This window comes from Sminthopsis crassicaudata, chromosome 1 (assembly GCF_048593235.1).
Source record: "Sminthopsis crassicaudata isolate SCR6 chromosome 1, ASM4859323v1, whole genome shotgun sequence".
Classification (NCBI taxonomy): domain Eukaryota; kingdom Metazoa; phylum Chordata; class Mammalia; order Dasyuromorphia; family Dasyuridae; genus Sminthopsis; species Sminthopsis crassicaudata.
In genome coordinates this window covers 650584341-650611540 of record NC_133617.1, presented here as the reverse complement: position 1 = coordinate 650611540, position 27200 = coordinate 650584341, and the positions used below count along the sequence as shown (strand labels likewise).

At 37.0% G+C, this 27200-nt stretch overlaps 1 protein-coding gene across 2 annotated transcripts in view; it reads right to left on the bottom strand.

Annotated features, from left to right (window-relative positions):
- Positions 1-27200, bottom strand: part of ADAMTSL1 (ADAMTS like 1) — a 380756-nt gene that overhangs the window by 107733 nt on the left and 245823 nt on the right. For both annotated transcript variants that reach the window (XM_074282966.1, XM_074282967.1), the window contains exon 16: positions 2870-3080. In XM_074282966.1, the coding sequence (XP_074139067.1) occupies positions 2870-3080 (211 nt within the window). The remainder of the gene's footprint in view (positions 1-2869; positions 3081-27200) is intronic.

Sequence of the window (27200 nt, the reverse complement as noted above, 5' to 3'; positions counted from 1 at the left end):
CTCAGAATCACTAGCTCTCTATGACATCTGGTTTACTCATCGTGTCTAGGGACTCTTCTTTATCTGCATGAATTTTCATTTTATTTAAAGTCCTCCTGATTAGTTCAGCAAGTTTCCAAGTAAAGATATTATTCATTGGCACTTTAATGTGCCATGTCCCATTTGCACTCTGTCTCTGGCTAAGAACCCACCACTATTGAATTTTGTAAATTAGTTCAGAAAAGCAAACTCTATTCTTTGACATGATCTTCTTAGCCTGCTGTTTATTGTCCATATCTTTCTAATATAATCATCTTCCATTGGAAGTAAGTAATAGAAGCAATATTCACATCTCCAAGCCCTTCACCCAAGGCTTCATAATCTCTACCGAGTCTTTATAGTTTCTTCTGCCTCTGACATAAATCAATGGTGAATATTTGAAAAGTTTGGAGGGGGTTCTCTATAGGTAGTAAGGTATTTGATTTGAGACCTTTGCTATCTTTGTGAATGAAGTATTCTCTCTTGGAATGACTTGGAAAGTACCATAATAACTCTGGCCCTTAGATTCCTCATCTGTAAAAGAGAGGAAGTCGAACTCTTTCTGCCCTGTAAATAAATAAATCTATACACATAGTCCTATGTGCTCCAATCAATCAATTGATAAAAGCCAAATCAAACTGATCATTCAAAAATTCTTAAGAATGTACTATGCATCAAACACTGTTAGGTCCTGAGAATATAAAGGTAAAAATAAATAGTATCTATCATCAAGAAGCTTATATTCCATTGAGGGAAACCACATAGAATGTATAAAAACCAATTATAAATCATGTGAGGCTCTAGCAACTGAGACAATCAAGAAAGGCTTTATGGAAGAGGTATCATTTGGGCTGACATTTGAAGAAAGCCAGTGATTCCAAGAAGCAGAGGTGAAGAGGAAGAACATTCCAAGAGTGGGTAACAGAGTTAAGGAAATAAGAGACAGATAAACAGCAAGTATGTCAGATTAGCTAGACTATCATGTGTATAGAAGAGACTAATCTGTAATATTCTTGAAAAGACAGAAACCAGACAGAGATGCTTATATTGGGTCACAGAGGTATTAAGGAACCACTGAAGTGTTTTGGGCTATACATGACTGGACTTGGTCTTTAGAAATATCAATTTAGCAATGGTGCAAAGAGGAATTAAAGAGGAGAGAGATTCGAGTCCAAAAGAATAATTAGGAGATTATTGTGATAACTCATACAAGGAGAGAAAAGTATGAGATACGGTGAGCAGTTGGAATTAGGAAGGCAAGAAATGGATTGCATATTAAAGAGAATGGAAAGTAAAGGATGGTGCTTTCAGTCTGGCTTTCCTAAAGTCCCTTAAACTTTTTCAAACTCAGTTTTCTCATCTGCATTATGATAGTATTTGAATTTTTGTTGTTCAGCTGTTTTATCATGCACAAATCTTTGTGTTCCCATTTGAGGTTTTCTTCATGAAGACACTAGAGTGGTTTTTCCTTCTCCAGCTCATTTTACAGATGAGGAAACTGTGGCAAACAGAGTAAAATGACTTTCCCAGGGTCATATAGTTAGTATCAAATTTATTGCTAAATTTAAACCAGATCTTCCTATCTCTATCCAGTGCTCTATCCACTGGGCCACCTAGCTGCCAAAGTTGCAGCTCTAAATTTATGATCTCCCAATCCTTTTGCATTTTTCTTCTATCATAAACACTAATTCAAATGACATAACATAATTCTTGAATAAATATTAATCTTTGCTGGGTGATGAATTTTTTCAGTCACAGCAACTTATTAAAGCAAAAAAAAAAATCTATAACCTGTTTTAGAAGAGGAGGTACCCCAATTATAAAATAAAAATTCTTGAGTATGAATCCTCCACTTTTTTTGATTCTTCAATGAAATGTAAACATTACCTTGAATTCTCAAAACTTATGCCAATGGCTCTCAAACTCTGAGAGGTTCTACCAAAATGGAATGGTCTGAAGTGTAAACCAGTAATGTTGTTTTCTAAGAGCCAGTCTAACTAAATTTAAAGAATTTCAGGCCTGTAAGGTTGGCCATTGAATGATGAATAACAATTCATGAAGAACATCAAATAAAGGCTTTGGTGGAGGTTCCTACTCTCAATACTAGAATTAAAATAACAGCATAATTATTGATTGATCCTGGAAGAAGTATAGCTATCATACAATCCCTATAAGTCTTTCAACTTCTACGTCCACTAAAAATAAAATCCTTGGTTCTTTGGGGATTCCTCTGGCAATTTCTGCTATTAAATGCTTATTTATCATACTATGGACCCTAACTGTTGTATTGTATTGATTCCAATATGTATGTATATAATAGTATATGTAGATCAACACGAATTTATCACCAACCCTAAAAAAATCAAATGAATGCTTTGCCAATGTGGGGTCAACAGCACAGCTTCAAAGAATCACAGAATTTAAAAGGTCATCTAGTGCTAGAGCACAACCCATATCTGGACAAGTATCTCCCATACGCCATATGTGGTAATTTGGCTTTGGATTGAAGACCTCTGGTGAAGGGAAACTTCCAAGGCAACCCATCCCACTTCTGAATAGTTCTACTTGGTAGGAAGATTTTCTTTTCTATAATTTCCATCGATTATTTTTTGTTATTTCCCTATGGTCAACTCAATGGGATCAAAACTTCTTCCACACGTCATCCTTTCAGAAAAGAGAAGGTAGTTATTGTGTTTCGCTATGTTTTCTTATTTTATCAGAGGAGTCAAACACTCTTATTTGAGAGACAGATCTAGATACATTCAGCAACCACCTAATTCTAAATAATGCAGGAAAGACAGCATATCAAGCAAGTCTCCCATCCACAGCAAATACAAACAGTGGCTCTCACCTGTTGCCATTTGTCAGGGTACCAGGCTGGTGGGCAGTTGAAACGGTTGCAAGCTTGTACGACAATGGGCTTGGGCTTATGGCACAGCTCATCTGCCAGTACCACAGTCTCGTTCATCTCTCTGGAAAGTAGGTGGGAGCAGAAAACATCGCGGGTCTGGAGGCCGACTCCACAGGTTAAACTACATTGACTCCACTTGCCAATCTCCCACCTAAGGAGAGATCAGAGAAAGAGGAAGCCTGAATGTGCTGTGGAGAGGTTTCCCAAACCTGTCATCACAGGACTGCGTCTCTGTTAAAGAATAAAACTCCCAAATATGAACTTGTGCAAATTGGGCAAGAATGGAACTGGCCTCCTATCAAATTCCCTGCTCTTACCACCCTAGTCTTTCCTAATATTTGAATCTTAACAGATGATAATAGCAATCGTGTATACTGACTTTAAAACCCTAAATAATTATCACTACCATCCCCATTTTTGCTAAGAAAGATACAAACTACCTCTTCTTTGATGATGAAATGGATTCAATTTCAGGGGATGGGCACACAGGGGCACCTAGTTATGAATCCCAGATCAGGACAGCCCCTCCTGCTCTCCAGCCTCTTGTCTCAGGAAGATAAAAAAATCTGTGCTTTTTTTTGCTTCAAAGTAAAAAGTTGTCTCCAAATCGCTTCAATTTTTTTTTTTTTGTGGCCCAGAATTGTAGCTCTGTCTTATGTATAAATATCATCACTACCTGGTACTGGATAATGTAACTGAAATGAAGTCTGCTAAATACATTAGTTCTTTGAGGGGGAAAATAAGTGAAGAGAAGGAGAGTCTTATTATCTGAAAAGACCAGTCAAGCTGAGAACCTAAATGTGTTTGTTTCAAATAGCTGTGGCTTGAGGAAGCCAGCGAAGGAGAAATGAAAGACTAGAAAGAAAAACAAAACAAACACCATTCTGTTTTTTCCTCTTGATCTGACTTCAGAAATGAAAATGATAAGGATGAAGCTCAGCTTCAAGGCTCAGTTCTGGAGAAATCCATTTTTTTTCAATAATTTTTCAGTTATATCCAACTCTATGTGACACCACTTAGGGTTTAGAGATGTTAGGGTGTTTTGCTATTTATTTTTCCAGCTCATTTTACAGATGAGGAAACTGAGGCAAATAGGGTTAAGTAATTTGCCAGGGTCATACAACTAAGAAGTGTCTGAAGCCAGATTTGAATTCAGGAAGATGAGTCTTCTTGACTCTAATCCCAGCACTATAACTATTGAGCCACCCAACTGCCCCTCACTTGAGATTTTCAGAGCCTTGGCTACTTACTACCTGGTTCTGAAAAATCGAAAAACTCCAAAACTTAGCCTAGAAGATCATGGCAGATGTAAGAGCAGAAATATCAATGACCCAGGTTTGAAAAGAGTTTTATGCAATCACGGGCTTCCAGAGGTTTTTCATTAGCCATATACACTTTCCTATTCTCATTTACCAAAGTTGTGGGCATCCTACCCTAATCCTTCCTTGTTCCTTCTGGCTCACCTAGGCTACCAAGAATATATACATTACCTTAGGAATATACCTTTTTTGGGAGATATGTGATAATCTTTAATATAAAAACTCGATTTAAGGAAATGATTTTATATTGTTTTTTTCTTTATTGTGAATTTTAAGTCTCTTCCTTAAGAGTAAAGTTCAAACTTTTTTTTGTCTTCCAAAGGAGAAGATTTTGTGGGTGAGGGGAGTAGGGTTCCTAGGAGTCTCCCAAATAATATTACCATAGATACTTCTTCCTTCACCAATTTCTAGTTTCTGGTCTTATTCATCTTCACCTATTGTCTTCTGTATCTCTGTTTGGCTAACATCTGGATCCAAATAAAACCCTTATATACCACTGCCCTGCCAGTGTCATGATGGAAAAAAGCAATCTGAATCAGCACTCAGGAGAATTCTGTCTTTGCTACTTTCTCACATGTGACCTCTGTCAATTCTTCCCCCTATCTGAGGTCTAGCTTCCTATGAGTAAGGTGAGGCAGCTGAGCTCTAAGCCTCCTCCCAGCTCCAAATTCTATAATCTTAAAACCAGCTTCCAATTGCTGTTTCCTACCAACACAATCTGACCATTGAATCTGTTGAATACGCTTGCTCTTGTTGTTTTTGTAAAGAAGCTGGGTCACTTGGCAGCCCATTAAGCAAAGTCAAAATGTGGTCTCTGAGAATTTCTCTGGGGATGAGTCTCTTGATTTCCTATAAAGACACTGATCAGAGTTAGCATGGGCACCAAGTACTTTCAGCAGCTGACATCTCTCAGTGGGACATGTCTGAGTTAGGTGTACAAAAGGAGGAATTTTAGTCCTTCTGGGACAGATCTCTTTGGATGCAGGGTTCATTATGTGAGCTGCCAAGTTTTTTTGCCTTCAGAGAGACCATAGCCTCCAGAAACTCATCACTTGTTATTGATATAAATGACCATTATTTCTATTGGCGGGTCACAGCTTAACAGCTCTCACATCTCAAGAACTTTTCCTTGCCTTTGGCTCCTGGGTGAGAATAAAAGCCCATTTCTTTATCCAAAAAATTTTTAAATAGTATTTTTGTTTGGAAGAAAAAAACACACCACCATGAACATACATTTCTTGGTTCCTATTTAGGTTTTCCTTTTCTGAGTCAAGTCAGCATGAAACATTGGCTTGTGTACAGCCTTCTCTTACTATTATTGCCTAGTAGCCTTAGATTGTTTTGAAAATGCTTATAAGTCATTTGTTTTCATTGTAATTCCTCTAAGTTTAGAAAGCAGGTAACAAGTCAGGCAACATTTTTCTGAGACTATGCAGAGTAGGTTATAGAACATAAAAAGGAAATCGAAGATGGGTTCTTGTCTAAGAGCACTGATAAAGTAACATGTTAACTAGTGTGACATTAAATAAGGCAGAACACAGAAAATAGAATACATGGATGCTATGGGAATAGGGGAGAAAAAGAGCAGAGTGCTATGGCATTAGTAAGGGAAGGGGTCCTCAAGTGAGTGAATTCTGAGCAAGGATTTGAAAGAGGATTGGTTGGATTAACTGAAGTAGATAATTGGTGACTCCTCTGAGTCTATAATTTATTTAAAATACAATGTGCTCAGTGATGAATGAGGCACTGTGGGAGATATAAAAGTATAAGATGTGGTTTCTGCCCACCAGGAGCTTACAATCTCTTTGAGAAGACAAAACCCATAAAATGTTATTATCACAGAAATGGAATTTTAGGGCCTTAATATCATCTTGTCTGACTCACTCAGTGTAGAAATGCAGAAAGAGGAGACCTATAATTAATAAGTAAACTGTATGTTAGCAGACTAAGTGTGCCAGCAATTCAGGGGACAGGAAATCAGTGAAGACTACTATGGAAAGAAAAAGCTTGTTGCATGAGATGGATATTAAGGGGAACTCTAAAGAAAGGGTAGTATTTCTATAATTGGAGGAGAGAGTGGAGGGGAATACAGATTTCCCTTGCATGAAAAAAAATCAAATTTACAAGTATGGAATAAAAATGGCATAGCTAGACATTCTGACAAAAACAGATCTGAGGGTTTTAGTGAACCCAAAAGCTTTCTTTGAATCAATAGTGTAGACAACGGTCTCAGACTTCATTATAACAGTATTTGGAACAAAGGAGGCAGAACTAGAAGGTTATCCAATCTTCTCATTTTTATAGTTGAGGCAACTGAGACCCTCCGAGGTTTAATCAAGTGCCCTAATGCCATATATGGAGAAGCCAAAGTGAGATTTAAACTCAGTTCTCTGACTCCAAATCCATTGCATTTTCAACCTATTTTCAACATTCTACTTTGGTGCCATAATATCTGGAACATTGTACATTATTACACTTTTAGGAGGAATATATACAAGTGGGAGAGGATCCAGAAGTGGCTAGCCAGGATGGGGTGAGGCTTGTAAGTCATTCCATAAAAAGGAATCCTTGAAGGAACCGAGGAACCTCAACTAGGAGAAATAAAATGTTAGAAGGGACAATTATAGCCTTTGTCAAGTATTTAATGTAAACTATCCTGACAGGGAAAGGATTCAGCTCTCATCTCTAGAGGGTGGAATGAGGAACAAGAGGCCGAAGTTCCAGGGGAGGATTCAGGCTTGATGAAGGATGGGAGTAGTACAGAAGGGAGTAGTAGTATCTAACTAGAGGCTGGGTGACCACTTGGTAGGAGGGTTGGGGAAGGGATGCATATTCAGGGACCTCTTGGTCCTGATGAACTCTGGGTCTCCTCCAGCTAGATTTCATATTTTAGATTTCCCAAGGTTAGGGATGGACAAGGAGATGATGAAGAGATCAGTCTGACAACAGCAGAGGGCTCAACTTAGGGAGCAGCAAGAGAAAATGAGGAGAGAAGTCCCTAGAGGGAAATTATCAGCAGCCAGATCCTCTTATACCTCACCAAACTATTTCCAAGAACAGATAGATTAGAGGGTCCCTAAAACCTAAAGGTGGAGATCAAAGAAAGAAAGAAAAGAAAAAAGCAGAATAATTGTTAATTATTTTTTAAAAGACAAAAATCACAGAAAGTGAAAATGGTACATAATGTCATGGGAAACAAGCTGAAATTATGTGTGTGTGTGTGTGTGTGTGTGTGTGTGTGTGTGTGTGTGTGTGTGTGAGATAGTTCAATTATCAGTAGAAATAGGACTTTTAAAACTTTTTCTGATATCTATATAGTTTTTTTGGCTTTATTAGGGAGGTTAAAGATGTGTCACATGTAGCAAGAGTTTGATTTCTGATGGGAAGGCAGAAGATAAAAATGAAAGTAAACTAAGATTTAAAGCTGGAGAGGACTCTAGAGATGAGCAGGTCTAGCTTGCTAGTTTTATAGTTGAGAAACTGAAGCAAAGTTTAAATGGCTTGCACAGCTAATTGTCTAAGGCATGAGTTGAACCCAGGTTTTCATGACTCCAGCACTGTTTCTAGCACACCATTTATGTAACTTATCTTTTAAATTATTTTTATGGTTACAATCCTTGCAGATGATAACCTTTTTGTGCTGCTGGTTTTTGACTCTACCTTGAAAGGACTGCTAGTGACAACATGGATATTGTCAGTGGCTTGGAGTCAGGAAAACCCAAATTCAAATGTAGCTGTGTGATCCTGGGCAAGTCACTTTATGCTGATTCTTGATCTATGGAAGGAGAAACCGATTTACAAACCTATCAAGAATAAAGACTTTTCTTATGGTTGATTTTCAATAAATCCTTTAGGAAGTGATTAGGGTAGTAGAAAGAGCTCTGAATTTTGTGTCAGGAGACTTACTGTGAATATCAGCTCTACTACTTATTAGTTGATGTCTCTGAGTCTCAGTTTCATCTTCTGTAAAAAGGGGGTAATGATATACTAATCCATCTCACAGACTTTAACTTTAAAATGCAATAGAAGTGTGAGTTATTATGATTGCTGTCCTTATGTCTCAGTCTTCTTCCTTTTAGTTATTGAAGGACTTAGGATATTCAGTCTTCAAGAACCTGAAATGCCCTTTACAATCTTGCTCTGACTTTTTTTTCTAAATGATTTCTCACTATTCTGTTATAAAAAAACCAAAACAAACCCCTATTCTCAATTTGAGCTGCTTAACTATTTGTTCCTACAATACATCTTACTCATTTCCTCTTCTGGTATCTGGTATCTGGTATCCACCCAAAATGTGATCTCCTGACTTTCTGTCTCTTTGAAGGTTCCCTACCATTCAAGAAAGAACCCATTCAAGTACTACTTCCTTCACAGAGTTTTCTACACCTCCATTATCCTCTGAGCCTTTCTTTCACTTAAAAGTCTATGGACTTCACTTAGATCTTAACCCTTCATATTTTCGTGGAGTAGGTGCCCTAAATTGCTTCTAACTCAACTCTTGTTCTTCCATCTATCTCTAATGACAAGAAGCTGCAACATTCCTTGCTGAACTCAATACAATGTAAGAACTCTTTTTCCTTCAGAATTCTCTTGAGTAGTTTCAAATCTGCTGGTCTCTACTGAGAACAGAAACCTAACTGCCTAGGAATTTATTTTCAAACAGTCTTCTTTTTCATTTCAAAGACATGAACTTTGGAGGAGAAATGTCATCATTCATGTCAGTTCTTAAATCCCCAGTTCCAGTCCCTCCTTCATGATCTCTTTCCTTCCATCACCACAGACATTCTGGCTCTCACCATATTCAACAGGGCTTGGAATTCTGTGCAAATTTATATCTGCCTACATGCCTGGGACTGGGAGTAAAAAAATCAGGCAGAAGGCTTGAAACCCAGGAACAGCCCCATTGCCTCTTTCTCTTCTGGTCTGCATTAATTTTTTTTTTTTTTTTGTGCCTGTGGATGCTTCTAGGGAAGCCTGAATTTCTGTTCCCCTACTTTCTATGCATAAAGGTTTAAGCTCATTAAATTTCTAGGCTCTGAAGATTTTGATCTCTCCTAAAAAATTTCTCTCAGAAGAGAAGGGAGGAATGGACAACAGGTTATTACAAGTATCATTCAGGTCGCTCCAGCTCATTTTGCATGAAGTTGTAAAATTAGTATTTCTCAAGCATATAGTGAGCACATAGTGAATGCTTCATAAATGTTTACTGATTGTGTGACCAAGTCAATTTTCTGCTTTAGAACCTTCTATAGCTTCTTATCTCTAGGATAAAAAGCACAAGATCCCACATTTGCCACTTAAAGCCCTTCACCATCTGAATGTAGATGATCTTTGCAGGGTGAGCTCACATTTCTCCTTCTGTGTTCCATCTAAACTGGTCTCTTTTACAACATTGTGTACCTTGAGACTGATTGTCAGATGTGTCCAGTTTGCTATTCTTAGTCACCTCTACCAGGAGGAATTCCTATATTCTTTCAAAGGTTGGTTTAATTACAAATTCTTTTTTATTTTAATTTTTTTGTTTGTTTTTTTTTTTGAGGAAGTCAAATTTGAACTCAGACCTCTTCCTAATTCAAGATCTGGTACTCTATCCATTGCATCAACTAAATGGCCTTGCAGGAAGCCTTAACAATTTCATCATGTACTAGGATTTTTTATTTCCCCACCCCAAATAATAATAATAACAATATCAGCTAATGATTACATGGCACCCATTATGTACCTGGCACTATAATAAGTATTTTACAATTATTATACTATTTGATCCTCACAACAACCCTGTGAGGTAGATACTAGAATTATTCCCATTTTACAGATAAGGAAACTGAGGTAAACAGAGGTTAAATCACTTGCTCACAGTCACCCAGCTAACAAATGTCTGATTGGATTTGAACTCAGGCCTTCCTGAATCCAGACCCAGCACTCTTTCCACTGTACCACCTACCTCCTCTAATTCCTTTGTGTTTACTATGAATGTATTTTATATGCACTGATCTGTGTGCATGCTTTTCCCCCCAAAGAACATTAGCACCTTAATACCAAAGATTTTTGTTTCTGTCTTTGAATCCTCAGTGCCTAGTCCAGGACTCAAGAAAAGTTTGCCCAACGGCCTTTTAAATCTTTTTCACATCATCAGGGATGTCATTGCCAAACTTAGTGGGGAAAGGAAGAAATCTGCCTGAGGACAGAGTACCACACTAACTCTAGTAAGTTAATCCTTCTGGGGATACTGCCATAAATCCAATTGGATCCTGGGCAACGGAAAGCAAAGGACAGAGTCATTTTCCCAGTGGAGATTCCCGTCTCCGGTGTTAAGATATGTGAAGAGACAGGAGAGAAAGCCAGCTATTGATATAGTGTGTGATTAATTCAGTCATTGCATGGACATAGACACAGCTGCATGCCTTCCCTTCACAACTGAAGAATGTTTCTGTTCACACAGGTGTCAGGTGTTAGACGTGAGATGGTCCCGGCCAAAGCTTTCTCCACACTGAAAAATGTTTATGTGAGAAATAAAACTGAGGTCTCTCATATTGTTTTCATATTTAACCACATAAAAATGACCAAGAAATTATTTTTAACATTTGGTTCAAAGGTCCCTGAGGGGAGAATATATTTGTTTCTCTTTGATGTTTCATTATCACAGGGTGATTTAAAGGGACACTATCAGGCTCACATCTGTATGTTATTAAAACCTTGTGCTAGGATTCAAATTAGGTTATTAAAAACCATCCATTGTTTTTTTTTATTATGATGTGCATTTCTTCAAAAACAAAAATGTTTGCTAACTTATTGTTCTCCGTTCTAGAGAAGTGACAAAGTTTAGGGATTAAATAGCTAACTTACACATAAGGTATAATTTACTTATACTGAAGAATATGACAGTATCTTCTTTTTAAAATTAACTTAGATTAAAATTGTTCTTTACGGGTTCTGAGTGAGGAAATGATTGCCTGTCCCTTGCTCCTTGCAGTTATTGAAAGGCCAGGTTATAGCACCATAAAATCAAATTGAGAACTGAAAGGTAATTAGGCCATCTAATCCAATGAACTCATTCTACAGAGGAGGAAACTGAGAACAGAAAATTTAAGTGACTTGCCTAAAAAATCATAATGGCAGGAGTGGGATTTGGAATTAGATTCTCTGATCCCAAATTCATTAATTACTTCTTCCCCTATATCATGCTGCTTTCCAGGCTTACAATAAAAGAATTCTTTGAATTTGTATCATGTGACATTCCCTGGACTCCAGGATAATTTACAGCTGTCTCCTAGTTTTCACAAGGGATTCACATTCACTCACAAGCTATGGAAACCAGAACAGAAAAGCCTTACGTGCCCAGGCAATAGAACTAAAATATATATTTTGATTCCCAAGTCATTGTTCACTATCAACAAATGCACATGGTCCACCAGATACTGTCCAGAGTATAGTTTGACCCTAATCTATCCTCTGTTGATTTCATATGAATTTCTAATTCACAAATCTCATTCATTGATGGTAAATTATCAAAAACTTTTCCCTCCTTTCCTCCCTCCATTGTTCTTTCTCTCCCTCTCCCTGTCTCTCTCTGTTGTCTGTCTCCCTCTCCTTCTCCCTTTTCTTTTTCCTCTTCCTCTTCCTGTTTCTTTCTCTCTCTCTTCCCCTCCCTCCTTCTTTCTTTCTTTTTCCTCCTCCCTCCCTCCCCCCCCCTCTCTCTCTCTGTCTCTCTCTCTCTCTCTCTCTCTCTCTCTCTCTCTCACACACACACACACACACACACAAGTTCTAAGAATGCCACCTTTTTCTCATTCTCTTTCTCCTTCTCTTCCTAAGCCTTCACCTCAAATTGTTTATTCTCATGAGACTAGAAATACTTTTCATTAATAGCACTTCTAATTTTTCTCCTGTTCATTCAAAAAATCAGTATGCCCACAGATATACACAGTTTTACAAAGAGCAGACATTTTCTACTTCTGGCTCATCACCCTCTAACATGATTAGTCATGCCAAATTAATTTCTGGGATGTCAAGCTAAATTTGTGGATCTGGGGCAAGGGTGACCATGGATATACTCTACAGAACATAGCCTGATCAACATCATTTCACAAGGAAGTTGTTAATTTATCATAATGAACCGCCCCCCCCCCCAGCTAACATGGAGAAACTCCATCATATAATTTTGTTAGTACCATCACTCACGTATGATATTGTTCCTCTAAAACTAATCATCCCCATAGTTTTTTACTTAACTTGTCTTTTTATGAACCAATTTATGATTTCAGAAAAAGAGGGATCGTGGGATAGACTAGTGAATTTGGAATTAGGGACCCTCTAAAAACTCTTAGATACCTACCAGCTGTGTAGGCTGGGCAAGTCACTTCTATTTCAGTTTACTCAACTTTAAAATGCAGATAATAACACTCTAAGTCTCAGGGTTGTGGAGGGAAAAAATGACATCATATTTATAAAGCACCTCACATGGGTCCTAGCACACAGTAAGTGTTTAAATAAATGCTTGTTGTCTTCTTCCACTTCGTATGGCTCTACTTATTTTGGCAATTTCATTTAGGGAGCTCCTTTTTATATTTCCTGGGATCCAGTATGACTGCTCTTGACTCCAGTTTGGGGCTCAGGTTCTCCCACTTGAGTCTGGCTGACTGCTGCCATTTGTACTAGTCTATAAATAATCTTAATCCTTAAAGAAGGTTCTCTCACTACAGCTCAACTCATCAGGCCAGACTCTTGGCGTTTGAGAACTGATCAGCAAAAACAAACTGACATCTCCCGATGAACTAGAAGGAAAATGATAGGGCCAGAATACTTTTTAATGAAGAATTTGCATCTGGATCTAGGCAGCAAATTTGGTGATGAAATAAATGTCTCTCAGAAATAAAGTGTTGCCTCTGAGTTGAGTTTGGCGCTTATGACTTTGACCCTGAAGTTTTCAGGAGTGACTGAGCCCCACTCTACCTAATTTGTCAGAGAGGTTTATGAGTGGAGTAGGAGGGGAAAAAAAATTTGGTTTCCTCCCTTGCATACTGAAACCCAGGAGGCTTGTAGTCCTTCCACATTTGTATATTTTCCCGATCGTCCATTCCCTGAGGATGAGTGGTCCTGGCTGGGATTTGCAGGTAGGCATAAATGTATATAAAGAAAGACCTTCCTGCCAACTGAAGAAACTAGCACTGTGTGATGTGACCTTCTGTGTGTGTCAGAAGGAGGTGTTCTGTTTGTGGCCACAGCCAGGAGGAAGCTGATTCTCCCTTAGGGCCAATATAAATGAAAGGGATGGATGCAGGGAGGAAAGGGTGGAGGAAAAAGTTTTTTCCTATGTTTCCAACAGAGAGTTTTGCTTCCCAACATGAAGGGGAGACATAAGCTGAATGCCCAGGGGCTCCTAAGGGCACAAGGGAGTATACAGTCATTTTGAGGTTGCTGGGAAAGGAACAAAAATATATTAAACCTTTTCAACCTAACTCGGACCCTGAGAGCCCTTCATGAATAAATGGGCACATTAATTAAATGAAAAAGAAAACCACTTAAGACATGGGTCTGTTAGTGGACAGAAGTTTCCAGAGCTTCCAAAACGTGATACTTTTGGTCGAGTAGCAAATTATTCAAACTCCAGGGCTTGCATAAATGTTTGGATAAGCTCAGATTTAGAGGTATAAATGTACAGCAAGACAAAGGGAAGGAAAATTTACACATTGAAGGATGAAAAGAGAATGTGCAATGATAACAATATAACCCATAGTGCCAACACTCAACAATTTACCTTTCTTTAAAAAGTAATCACAACAGGGGACTTATAAGGCATCCCTACAAATCCGACATGTACATAAACATACAGCTGCAGAGGGACAAGGGCCACCAATCCCAGAGAGTCTTCCTGCCTCTCTTTGTAGAATTTTTCCTCCAGGAAGATTTAGACATGTGAAAGGGAAAGCAGGAGAGAACAACACTTTCCCCAAATCAATGGGGGCCGGGGGGCTCTCCAGTTCACATATGGTTTTGCTTCACTCCATTGTGGGGCAGTTATATAGTCAACCTTCATTACATGAAAGTAAAGACTGTACTGTGAGTTCTCTATATGTGTCTACACTGTTCCCTAAAACCACCAAGTAGATACCACAAAAAGAACAGGAGACTCCAAGGATGGCTGGCTCCTCAAGTCTCCCTTTTTTTTTTGATAAGGCTCAGTATAACTTCACTGACTTTGGTTTTTCTTCCCCAACTTCAAAACTTGGATGACAGTTTCCAAACTAAGATTTCTTTTTGATATAGTTCTCTTCTGAGGCCATTTACAGAATAGAACAATGATTCTTGGGACTGATAGAAGGCAAGTATGCTGAAAACTTGTGTTAAGACTCAAAATGAAAAAATAAAGTTGGAACCATAATTTCATATCATTTATATAAATGACAAGTGCTTGAGAGAGTCCAGAGAGCTTTTAAGCATTGTCTAATCCTAGGGCTGCTGACCCCAGGCTCTGTACCAGGTGGAATGATGCCAGATCATTTGGCATTCACATCCTGATGCTGCTTTGGTGATCTATGCTTTTTTCTTGTTTTCTATTATTGCCTCAGGTTGTCACTCCTGCTTTTTGCTATTATTCTCTATTAAGAGGACCTGCTAGAAGAATCGGATTCATAAGCTCTGTCCTTCTTTCCTGTGACCTAAAAAAATCCCCCTAAATGCCTTGATAATATTCAGCCTTTGGAAGCTACAGTACCTTCTCCATCGTGTTTTGCTAACTGGAACTCCAATAACTGGAATGGAGTTGGGTGGGATTATAAATGGACGAGGTAGACTCAAATAAACACACTTGCCATGACAACACTTTATTTTAATTAATTCCCAGAGATGACTTGCATAGCACTGACATTCTTTAAAGCACAGTTTAAAAGTCTCTGCTCTAATCCATAATACATATATCACATAGTGCAGTGGAGCTATTGCTGGGTTCTCTGGTCCTAATGATTCTCAGTATTTCTCTGAGTTATTTTTTTAAATGAAAAAAAGTATATATGCATTATATATATATATATATATATATATATATTTACATATATATATATATATATGAAAAAAACAAAAAAGATACCAAAATAGATTAAAGTAAGTAATTCATGAGAACCCACCAGATAGTTTGAGAAATAAATAATTAGATGATACTATTTACTATTATAACTACTAGTTGATATTTGTGTAATGCTTTTGCAGTTGACAAAATGACTTTCTTACAAGCTCTTGAGATAGATAGCACAAGTATTATTATCCCAACTTACAAATCCCAATTTACAAATGAGGAAACTGAGGCCTAAATTGCCTAGCAATTGTACCACAAGTAAGTTATTGGCCCTAGCTCATCCTATGCCCCATCCTTGGCACCTTTCCCAATGTAACCCAGTAAGAGCTGAGAAAATGACTCTGCCATGGTAAGAGAATTCAAGAGTAATGCACAATCTCACATCATTACTAGCTTACCCTGGTCTATTTGTGTGTTTTTTTTTTATTTGTTGGGGGAAAGTGTAGGGCACTAAAACCTAGAGTTTACTCTTGCACAATATTCTCTCAAACCTGTCTTCCATATAGAAAGGGGACTGACCAGCTTCATGATTTTTTCTTAACTCATTCTGTGTGCTCTAATCTATTCACTGACTTCATACATTGAATTGACTTTTAATTAGCTAGTCTGTCAGTAAATAAATCAATAGTCATTTACTAAGTGAATACTATGTTCCAGGCATTAGATATGCAAAGAAAGACAACATCAGTTTTTCAAGGAGCTCATATTCTAATGGAAGAGATGGTATAGAAATAAGTACAAATAAAATGTTTAGCAAGTAGATGGACAGCACCCCTTCTGGATTTACCAATTCTCATTCATAAGTAGGGTCTCCAGAAAGTCAGTTAATTTATACTCTTCAGAATTCAATTTCTAATATGTTTCTGATAAGCCTCCACCAGTGTACTCCCCCTGATAATTAACCAATAGTTTAAATTGGTAAAGGGAATTTGACAAGATGGTATAGTAAGAATACTTGTGCAGTGGAGCTATTGCTGGGTTCTCTGGTCCTAATGATTCTCAGTATTTCTCTAAGTTGAGTTATTTTTTTAATGAAAAAAATATGTATTATATATATATACATATATGTATGAAAAAATGAAAAAGATATCAAAATAGATTAAAGTAAATAATTCATGAGAACCTACCAGATAGTTTGAGAAATAAATAATTAGATGATACTATTTACTACTATAACTACTACCTACACGTGAGTTCCCTAAGAAAAGTGGGCTCAGGTTTAGCAGTCAAAGGTGCAAAGGGCAAAGAAGTATAGCAGGCATCCGTGTACTGAGCATCCATTTTCTTCCTTTGAGGTGTTTTCATGAGGATCCCTCTAAGTATAGCTCTATTGGGCTATAAACCAACGATCCTATGATCTTGTCCCGATCACAAGATGTTTCTTGTATGCACCTTCTGCTTTCATGCAAGGACTAAAAGTCTTATGGATCTTTCAAAATTGCCTAAGGACTTGCCTACACATTATGATGAGACCATTGGAAATTTCTTTAATGTCTGATTTACTTTGTTGATTGATGGAAGAGAAGGCACTAGTAGTTGGGGAAATTAGGAAAGATCTTCTACAAAAGGTGAGATTTGAACTAAATCTTGAAGGAGGGAAGGAGGGAAAGCATTCCAGAGAAGAGCAACAGTTGATGAAAATGCAGTCAAGAGAGGGAGCATCCCATGGAAGTAGGAAGCAAGTATATAGCAGGATCATAGAGTGTATGGAGGGGAGTGTAATAAGAAAGGAAAGGTCAGGAGGTCAAGAGGATAAGATGCTGTCAAAAGATCAAGAAGGCTGGCTATGGAGAGAAGGCCGCTAGATTTGGAAAGCAAGAGATCCTTGGCAGTTTCATTTGAATGATTAAGTCAGAAATTGGAGTACAAACATCTTAGAAAAGAATGACTAGAGATGAAGTATAGATGTTTTCTGTAGAAACTTTTATGCACTTTAGCCAAGAAGGAGAGAAAAGACATAGGGGATGATAGCAGTATCACATATGGGGCTTTTTTCCCCTTAAGAATGGGGAAGATGGGGGCAGCTAGGTGGCGCAGTAGATAGAGCACCAGCCCTGAATTCAGGAGGACCAGAGTTCAAATCTGATCTCAGACACTTAACACTTCCTAGCTGTGTGACCTTGGGCAAGTCACTAAACCCCAGCCGGGGAGTGGGGTGGGGTGGGAAGAATGGGGAAGATAAGACTTTATTGCTAGGTAAGAAGGAAACAAGACAGGATATAGGAAAGATTGAAACTCAGAGATTTTTCCACTCAGCAACTCATTAATTCCCAAGCATTCAACACAAATAATGCTCAGTCATTTATGCTCTTAAGATTATTCTACTATAATACTTGGTCTCTAGCCACTTTTTCTTTCATCTTAAATGCCACTTTCCAACTACTCCATGACTAAAAATGAATCTTGCAGTTACTTCCAGAGATCTGAATAGGCTTAGGGAATCAACGGCAACTGCTTATGTCTGCAGCCCTCAGGTACATAAGTGCTCCTCTTTTCTGGACATTCTCAATCTTTAACACAGAGGGGTTCAGTGACTTTTCTATGGCCACAAAATGATTACAATGGCAGAATCCAGACTTTGACCAGATCTCCCTAATTAGATAGAATGGGATTCCTCAAGAGTAGAGATGGTCTTGTCCATTCACATACTCAATGTTTACTATGTACTTGACACATGTTAAGCATTTAGCAAATGCTTATTTATATGGGCCCAGGATTGTGCCTAGCAAACTAACGGCTTATGGAGTTATCCCATAATAACTTTACCATTTATGGGAAAATATAGCTATGATTATTAGCAGAGATGTTCAGCTCTAGGAAAATTTCTAGAGTCTCCCAGGTTAGGAAGCCCAGGTTTACATCTCTTTGGATAAGTTAATATATATTTAAGTATTTTCTTGGAAACTAAATGCTTACTGTTAAGTATAATTCAGACCAAGTTGAGATATCTGCATTTTATATCTATTCTGCTTATTTTCTGAATACTTTATCTACTACATAGTTAACTTTATACTGAATTTGAATTCTTAAGATTAAAGAAAATTTATGATTGAACCATAAACAATGACTTTTGTTAAGAGCACATCTTTACCTTGATATTTGGAGATTCCATGATTCCTTTCCTCTGTTACTTTATCTTCACTTCAGGGTTTGACCATACAAATTAATTTTTTCTGCCATCTGTGGTTCTTTGGGACAGCGCACACTATACAAGGACCACACTGTCCCTCGTAAGTCGAATGGAATAAATTTGTATTCATTCATTGCACTGGGACCATAGAAAATGGAACACCAGATAGGGCCAAATGAGGAGGCCATGAAACCCTTGGGTTCTTTAAGCATTACTTTGAAGTCCAGTGAAAGTTATTAGGTTCTTCCTATATGAAAAATGGCCAAATATGATGTGTTATTGTGATGCCTTAGGAACATAGCCTTTCTGTAGCACTGGGTCATGAGAAAGCCCCAAAGTAAACATCATCAATCAATGTTTGATTTACTGCACCCTCAAAAACCAAGGTGTCCACTTAAGACTTCTCTGGCTATCCATATGATTTGCAGGGATACTATGCAGACTAAGATTAATGTAGCTTGAAAGGTTTTCTATAATTGATGCATCTAACTAAAGATAGAAGGCATCTGTTTTATGTTTTATGAGCTACCCATACTACCAGGAGAATGTTAAACTTAATGGCAGTACTGTCTCATTTTTCTTTGTTGCTTCAGAACTTAGCATGGTGCCTTGCGTATAGTAGCTGCTTAATAAATATTTGTTGATATGAATTACTTTATAAGCCTCTTTATTTAGATTTACTCTTATCAAACTTTTTCCACCTTAGCAGAACAGCAGGTTACTTCTAATACAGACTTCTCACTTTTCCCGGGACTTGCTTCTTCCTGTCTTTGTTAGAACAGGAAATTAACTTTTTAAACAGGCTATTCAGACTGATGTTCTTCCCCCATACACACCCCAAACCATTATTATTTTTAAAAGATACATTTACACAGTGTTGGATTAGGTGCTAAAACCAATTTCAGTATACAGACAAATGTCCCTCTTTGTGGGCTTGGGTGAGAACTAACTTCCATATTCCTAATTCCAGGACTGTGGTTCAGGAAAACAAATGCCAAAAACTCAACCATATTCTGAGAGGCAAAGAACATTTATAGCACATCCTTGGTGATGTATGATGGAAGGTCCATTCTAGTTGGCCATGGGCATATATTTAAATGGCTACTGAGTCAAAAGCTATAGATATATCAAAAAGTATCTCCTTTCTCAGACTGAGTTCCAGAGGCTCAGAGAGTAAGGGGAATTTTCTTCTTCCTGCATGGTCCACTATGAGGGGATGGGCTCCTAAGCAAATCTTTACCAGTTTTGTCTCTATCCCTTTGGTTTTGAGCTTAGTGAGATATCAAAAGGTAACTGGTATTTTATTTCTTCCAGGGTAACATAGCAAAGCTTCTTAGGTAGTTGCAGAAGTAATAATGACGTTAGCTGAGGAAATAGCAGATTGGCCAAGAAGAGTTGTCTATTGAGAGAGAACCCATCTCTACTTTGGCTTAGATAAGATTCTATTCAGTGAAGGTGAAACGCAAAATAGCCAAAGGGCAGCTCTGCTCCTAGTAACCCAAGGGATTTTGTGTATTAGCTTCCACAACAGATTACAATCATCTTTTAATTCTTGATTACTTAGCATTCCCCTTTCAGCATAGGTATAAAATTGTCCTTTATGTGACTGGTTCATGTTCTCACTATGGGTACCATTTTATTTCTTTTCCTTATTCCTTATTTCCCTTTTGGGGAGGATCCCTTAAACTAGAGTCAAAAATAGAATTGTTCCATAAGAATTTGAGGAGGAGACAGACAAGTCTAAAGAAATCAGCATTGGAAAAAAAGGCAGGATTGGTGAAGTTAATCAGGGCCAGAGGTGATAGACATTAATAAAAGTCTCAACAGATTTGGAATCCTGAAATTCTGTGTTTGAATTCTTGATGAAGTATTTACCATTGTATAATGATGGGCAATTCATTTCACCTTTCTGAGCCTCAGCAAAATGAGGAGCTAAGACCAGGGGATCTCTGAGGCAGTATTTTCGCTTGAAATCTTGTATATCTTAAAATAGAATTATCTATGTCTACCATAAGGTAGACAATCCATAGACTTTTCTAGCCAGTGGGATGCCAATTTGAAGCAAGCCTCTATAATTAAATTTAGTTTACCTATGAGACACCACTGCCCTCCTATGTGTCTATTTTTTTTTTTATTATATTTGAGTTCTCTGATAAAGATTCTTATTTGAGACTTAGTGGTGAGGATTAGGGTGGGAGAGAGAATAGGGAGAAGAGGGAGCTACCAATGAAGTGTTATGATATCCAGTGATAATCCTTTTATTAAAATTGGCCTAGTCTGTGTCATTCATGCCAGGGCCAGAAAACAGAACAATGACTGAAATGATGTCTAGAGAAGAAAACATTTTGCTCTCTCTGATTGAGATAAATTAGTGACAATATATGGAGGATTCTGGGTAGAGCTTCCAATGGAATATGCCTAAAACACTCCAATGAATCCAAGGACCCTGATCTCCAGACTTACAAGTACTACACTGTCATCCAAATTAAAACAGTGGGGAAAGCTTCAAAAAATGATCTGACCAAAGATTTACTATTTGAATTTTTTTAACAATTTATAAAAATCAACTTGGTGAGAAGAGTTACAGATACAGGCTATTTAGAAAACATGGTAATTATTAGGTAGGATGAATTAATTGATTCCTTAAGTTTTGAGGAAATCATACTAGAGCAGGAATTCTTAACTTGGGATTCAAGGACTCCGAAGAACTACATGGATAGATTTTGAAGAGTCTTTGAACTTGGATGGTAAAAAATTATGTATTTATTTTCACTAACTTCTATTTGGAATTTAGAATTTCTTTCAAATAAAATTTTTTAAAAACCCAAACCAATATTTTGACTATCAAAGAAGTCTATGACACAAAAAAGATTAAAAATACCTGTACTAGAATGAATCCTTAAAGTCATTATCTTTATGAGTGAACAACTTACATCTGGTTATATACAGGAGATTCATGTTAAATACATGGGAGGGAATAGTGAATCCTAAAATTACAGTAAATCTAATTTGCACAGTTACACATTCAGGTTTCCTTTCCTACCTACCACACACATCAGGAAATTATAGAAGTTATTTTAAAATTGTGGGTGGGAGGGGGAGAGAATATTGGAGATGTAAGAAGAGACAAAGGACCTAGATTCATGAACGAAGAGGAGGTAACCAGGACTCACTCTGTGGCAAGTCTAAATTCTGTAGCCAACCATGGGAGATAAACCAAGGTATGGCTCTCCTTGGACTAGCAGCATGACAGGGCTAATATTTTCAGTAGGATGAACTACTTTTGAACCATTTTTTGAAACAATTAATCATAAAACAGCTCCTTTCATTGTTCACTTTTATGCTCAATTGGCTCTTTCTCTCTCTTTCTTTCTCTCTCTCTTTCTCTCTCTCTCTCTCTCTCTCTCTCTCTCACACACACACACACACACACACACACACACACACACACACACACACACACTCAGTCATTAAAAGAAACAATATTTATGTAACATGATGGCCAATGAAAGGAAACCCTCAAACTGCTTTTTGCCAGAGGAGAGGGAAGCTTAACAACTCTCTAGATTCAAATCTTGTCTCATTCACTCACTAATTTATATGATCCTGGGCTAGTCTTGATCTCTTTTGGTCTCTGTTTCCTCATTTGTAAATGTGGGTGTTGGACTCTAATGTTGAAAGTTTCTTTCATCCCTAAATATAGGATTTCATACTTCCGTAATAGAATATCAACTTTACAATCAGAAAGATATGGATTCAAGTCCTTTTTCTCAAGCAAACTAGTTGTATGACTGAACAAGTCATTTAATCATGTCTTGGTGACTCCAGTAACTCTAAGATGGCAAGCTGAGAATATCTATATCATTAGAAATTTCCATCCTTAGAGTTCCTTTCATTGATCAAATCACAAATCTATATCCCCACTCCTTCTTCCTTTCTTGCTTAACACTTCTAGAGATGGCAATATTTAAAGTCCTGTGGCATACTGTTCCAAAATACACCAAAAGTCCTACTTTAGGAGTCCAGTGATACTGGCTTCAATGAAAGCTAAACTGTATTGATATATAGTAGGCTTAATTTGCTTTGAGAGTCTTAATAATTATATTGATAAATAATTTTAGGCTAGTAACTGCAACACCTTAATCATTACTTCATATGTTGTGTATATTTTCCCAGTGGAAAGTATTTAATGATGACAGCTTCATACCTAGTTTGCAAATGCTCATTAATACTTCTATCAATATCTCTGAATCTTAGAGCATGGGGAGGATGGTGGGAGGAAAGGGGGGGGGATAATTTTGTCCAGTTCTTGCTTCCAGGAAGGATAATACTTGAGTTATCAGATGGTACTGATACATTTACATACTGTTTTACAGTGAAATCTCCAACTTAGATTTTGTGACTCTCTAGAATGTCTCCAGTTACTTGAAGGGATTTATAAGTACTGAGAAGAGGAAATGGCAATTATTATGAGCTACAATTATTTCAATGGTTCTGTCACTAAATATCTAGATGACCCTGGGAAAAGACATTTAACTTTTCTGAGCCTCAGTTTCCACAGATCAGAGGAAGATTTGACAAAGTGATCTAAAGTTCCTTCCAACTCAAACATTCTTTGATTCTATTTTTCTATGGTTAATGCTAGAATCAGAATCAAATACCTATCATAAGGTTTTCTTACGGTGTAATAGATTCCATAATACCAGGTTAGTTAGCTTAGACACAGGGTTAGATGCATAAATTCTGGCCAATCCTCATCTCAATTTGGAGACATGTCTGGTCAGTTAAAGATCAGGGTAGGTCCAGTTAAGCGGTCTCAAGCACTAATCATCAAGTCTAAGAGGCTCAGACTAGATGTAGGTGAGACTTTTTGTTCTCTAGACCATGAAACTTCATTAGAGAAGGAACAGAACCAAAAGGTGCTGATGGAAAGTTGAGTCCATCAGGAAAGCCAGGGTCCTATCAAACTGTTGAAGTATCTCAAGCAAAGAAGATAAAATTCAACCCACAAGCATTTGTTGGGTGCCTATTATGTGCTAGCTATTATTATAGGAATCAAATGCAAATATAGAGAATAAAACAATCCCTTCTTTGAGGAGACAATGTATGGAGGAACTGGTATCAGCAGAAATACTGAAACTATAAAGAGGGAAATCTTGATGGTTGCTACTTTGTCCATTATCTCTGGAAAATATATAAGGCTGATACAAGTTTATTGTATTTATAAGAGCAAAACAACAGCAACAATTGAATATACTAAAAGGAAAATCTAGTCAGTCATTTTACTTCTGCAGAAATCTAGTCCTTAAGGGACCTTCAGAGTTTGTTTTGGCTTAGCCCTGGTCTTAGGGATATCACCTTAAGATAAATCCAACTTAGTCTTAAAATATCCCTAGTAGAAATGCTGCTTTGGGAAGTAGGTTTCCCATTATGATGCTTTTTGGCATCATTTGTCAGACTATTTGTGGAGGAGATTTCTGTTCAAGAATGGGTTGGGTTAGATGACCTCTGAACTCTCTTTCAAGTCTGAAACTGTGAATCTATGAAGTCATGCCAGATAACTTCATTTCCTTTTTTGAAAAGGTTACTTGACTGTTAGATAAGGGAATAATGCCCAGATATGCCATATCTGAATTTCAGAAAAGAAGAAATAAAAGATAAAAAAAAAAAGATTTATAGCTGGCTAAATGATCATCCTGAAAGATAAGTGGGTTAAAACCAACTGAGAAAGACACATCTAATATCTGGGCTCTCATCCACTTGATATCCTTACAACAACTTGGATAAAGACAGGAAGTATGTATAAAAATTTGCTGGTAACACAGAATGAATATGTTGCAAAATCAATTGGGATTCAAAGACAAAGAATAAAAAGGGAAATGACAGAAAGATAGCATTTATTTATCAAAGCACTACTTGTACTAGTTAGAAATTGGGAACAAAGTAGGTATGCTGCTGATAATTAGGGAAGTGACTAAATAAATTCTATTCTATGAATGTAATGGAATATTATTACATCATAAGAAACAACCAATATGAAGAATAAAATGGCATCACAAGATACTAGAACTCGATTCAAGATAATGATCACATAATGGACTAAAGATTATATCTAGCAGAAGACTACATTTGAGAATTAAACATATGCTATTAGACATCGTATGTTAGTTGTGTTTTTTTAACTTAACTCTGTTTCTTTATTATAAGTAAAGAAATAATGAAAAATTTCACAAATCTATTTTAAAAACAAATATAGGGGCAACTAGGTAGTACAGTGCATAGAGCACCAGCCCTGAAGTCAGAAGGACCTGAGTTCAAATCTGATCTCAGACACTTAATACTTCCTAGCTGTGTGACCCTGGGCAAGTCACTTAATCCTAATTGCCTCAGCAAAAAATTAAAAAAAAAAAAGAACAAATTAAAACCAATATAAAAAAAAGAAAGACAAAACATCTAGGATAATGCTTTTCAAGTAGTCATTTTGGAAAAGTGTAGGGGTGTGTCCTCTAAGCTGGACTTGGATAGAATTAGTGTTTTTAATGTGATATTTTATTAAGGCATTATAAAACTATGAAAAGAACACTGGATTCGGATCAGAAGATCTCTCACTCTTAAGCTCTTTTAGGACATATTACTGTGTCTCTGTAGATCTCAGTTCTCTCATCTGTAAAATGAGGGAATTAAACAAGATAACCACTGTGATCTCTTCTAGTACTAAATCTATAAAATTACATGAGAATTAATAATTTCCCTAAGAAAATGAAAAATAGGTATCTTCTCAAAAGCAGAATTTTTTTTCTATTTTTTTTTCATGGATTTCCTTTCTACAGTATCTAGTAGGAGTGGCTGGGGTAGGTAGTTAGTGGAGTGTTTTTTTTTTTTTTTCCAGAGACAATCAACGAACCAAAAAACTCCAAACCACTGTGAGGGGTCATTTTAGGATGTTAGAGACTTGGCCATGTTGCATGTTTGTTAAGAAATCAAAGAAAAATATTCTCTCTTAGTTTTCATACAGATACAGGCACTAAATTGTGTTGAATTTAATTTTAAACACAAGATCTTTCCTGGGTAGATTTAAGTGAACTGGTTTTCAATGTGTCCTTTTAATGTTTAATTAGGAAAGAGAGTTCTCAATCCCTTTAATTTTTCAAGCCATTCAGGTATAGATACCAAACAAATTCCTTAATGTAAAAGAATATACAGTTTTAAACATGTTCCTGCTAAATTTGGGGCACAGGCATTGGGTTATGCTGGTATAAAAGTTGATTTTTAAACAAAAGTCTGTCTTTTTAGGAAAAAAAATGACTGTAGCTCATGCTTATGTCAGACTATAATGGTAGGGTGATTCATGGTCCTAATATATTATGGTATATAGAAATAATATTACCATAACATTAAATAAAGTAATCTAATTGAAATGTTAAGAAATGGGTCTTGAAAGACATAGAATAGGCACATTCGACCTGATGTTATTAATTAGCTCACTAAAAGCATGATGGCTCAAAGCCACAGAGGCTTGTTTTTTTTTTTTTTTTTACTATCTATCTACACACAACGCATATATGAATATATACATACACATATGTTGTATGTGCATACACACATATGTGTGTGTGTATATATATATATATATATATATATATATATATATATATATATCTGAAACAAAAGATTGAAGTGGCCAGCTTCCCCCAGAAGTTTTTGTAAATGCATCATCTAGGGAAGTCAGGTATAATCCATTTTCCCAGAGAAACAAAAGTAATGAGAATGTACTAAACCCCAGTGAAGAATAGTTGGTTGGAACTGAACCCTGGGTGTTTAAAACCTGTACATCCCCAATACTCCCTTTCTCATCCAAATGGGGCAATGACCTTGAACCTCCAGAAATTCAATAGCAAATATGCTTTTTTCAAGGCAATATACTAGGTGTTAGGGTTAAAAAAAACATAACACAACAAAACAAATGATACAACACTTGTCTTCAAAACAGTTCATATTCTGCAAGATTAAAAATTAGGTCAAAAGTTAAGAAGAAATCCTCAAGACACTTTGTTCTTTTTCATTTTCATTTCTGTTCCAAAAGCAGCTTAGCAGAACAATTCCCTTGATACCTTTTGGGTTAAATAGTTTTAAATAAGTGAGCTGTCATTGAAAGTGTTTAATTACTATCTGTCTGTGATATTTAACAAAACAAGAAAATAACAGACTCCAACTTGACTGGTCTCTAGGCTTGGGTTGAAGCAGTGCTGGGCTGGTCTCCAGGGAGGGCTGGAGGCCATTACAGCTGGAACCTTGACTTCAGGGAGGGGCTTAGTAATAATGTATAAAAAATGATAGGACTTGGTTATTCTGCATTAACTGCATTATTGTGGATCAACTTTATGTAGGGTGTGCCTGGGGACTCATCTGGATTCATGTATGAGCAGCATCAGCAAGAGTATTAAACCCCAAAAGGGACCTTAACATAGCCTTTGAATTTGAACATTATTTCTGGGGATGCCAATAGGCTTTGGTGGGCTTTGTTTTAAGTACATGAAAGCATAAGGAAAGAGCCAATAAGACTTTGGCAAAACCTCTAGGTGCCCATCAGAGTAAGTGCTGAAGCCCAGAGATAATATTAAACCCTGGCTCTTCAAACTAAAAGTATCTCTCCTGGAAATTCATAAAAAAGGAAAAAGAAGACTGCATTAAGAAGGCAATATAACTTAGCTTGGGCTCAACTTCTAACAGGTGCAAAGAAGAGAGGCAATT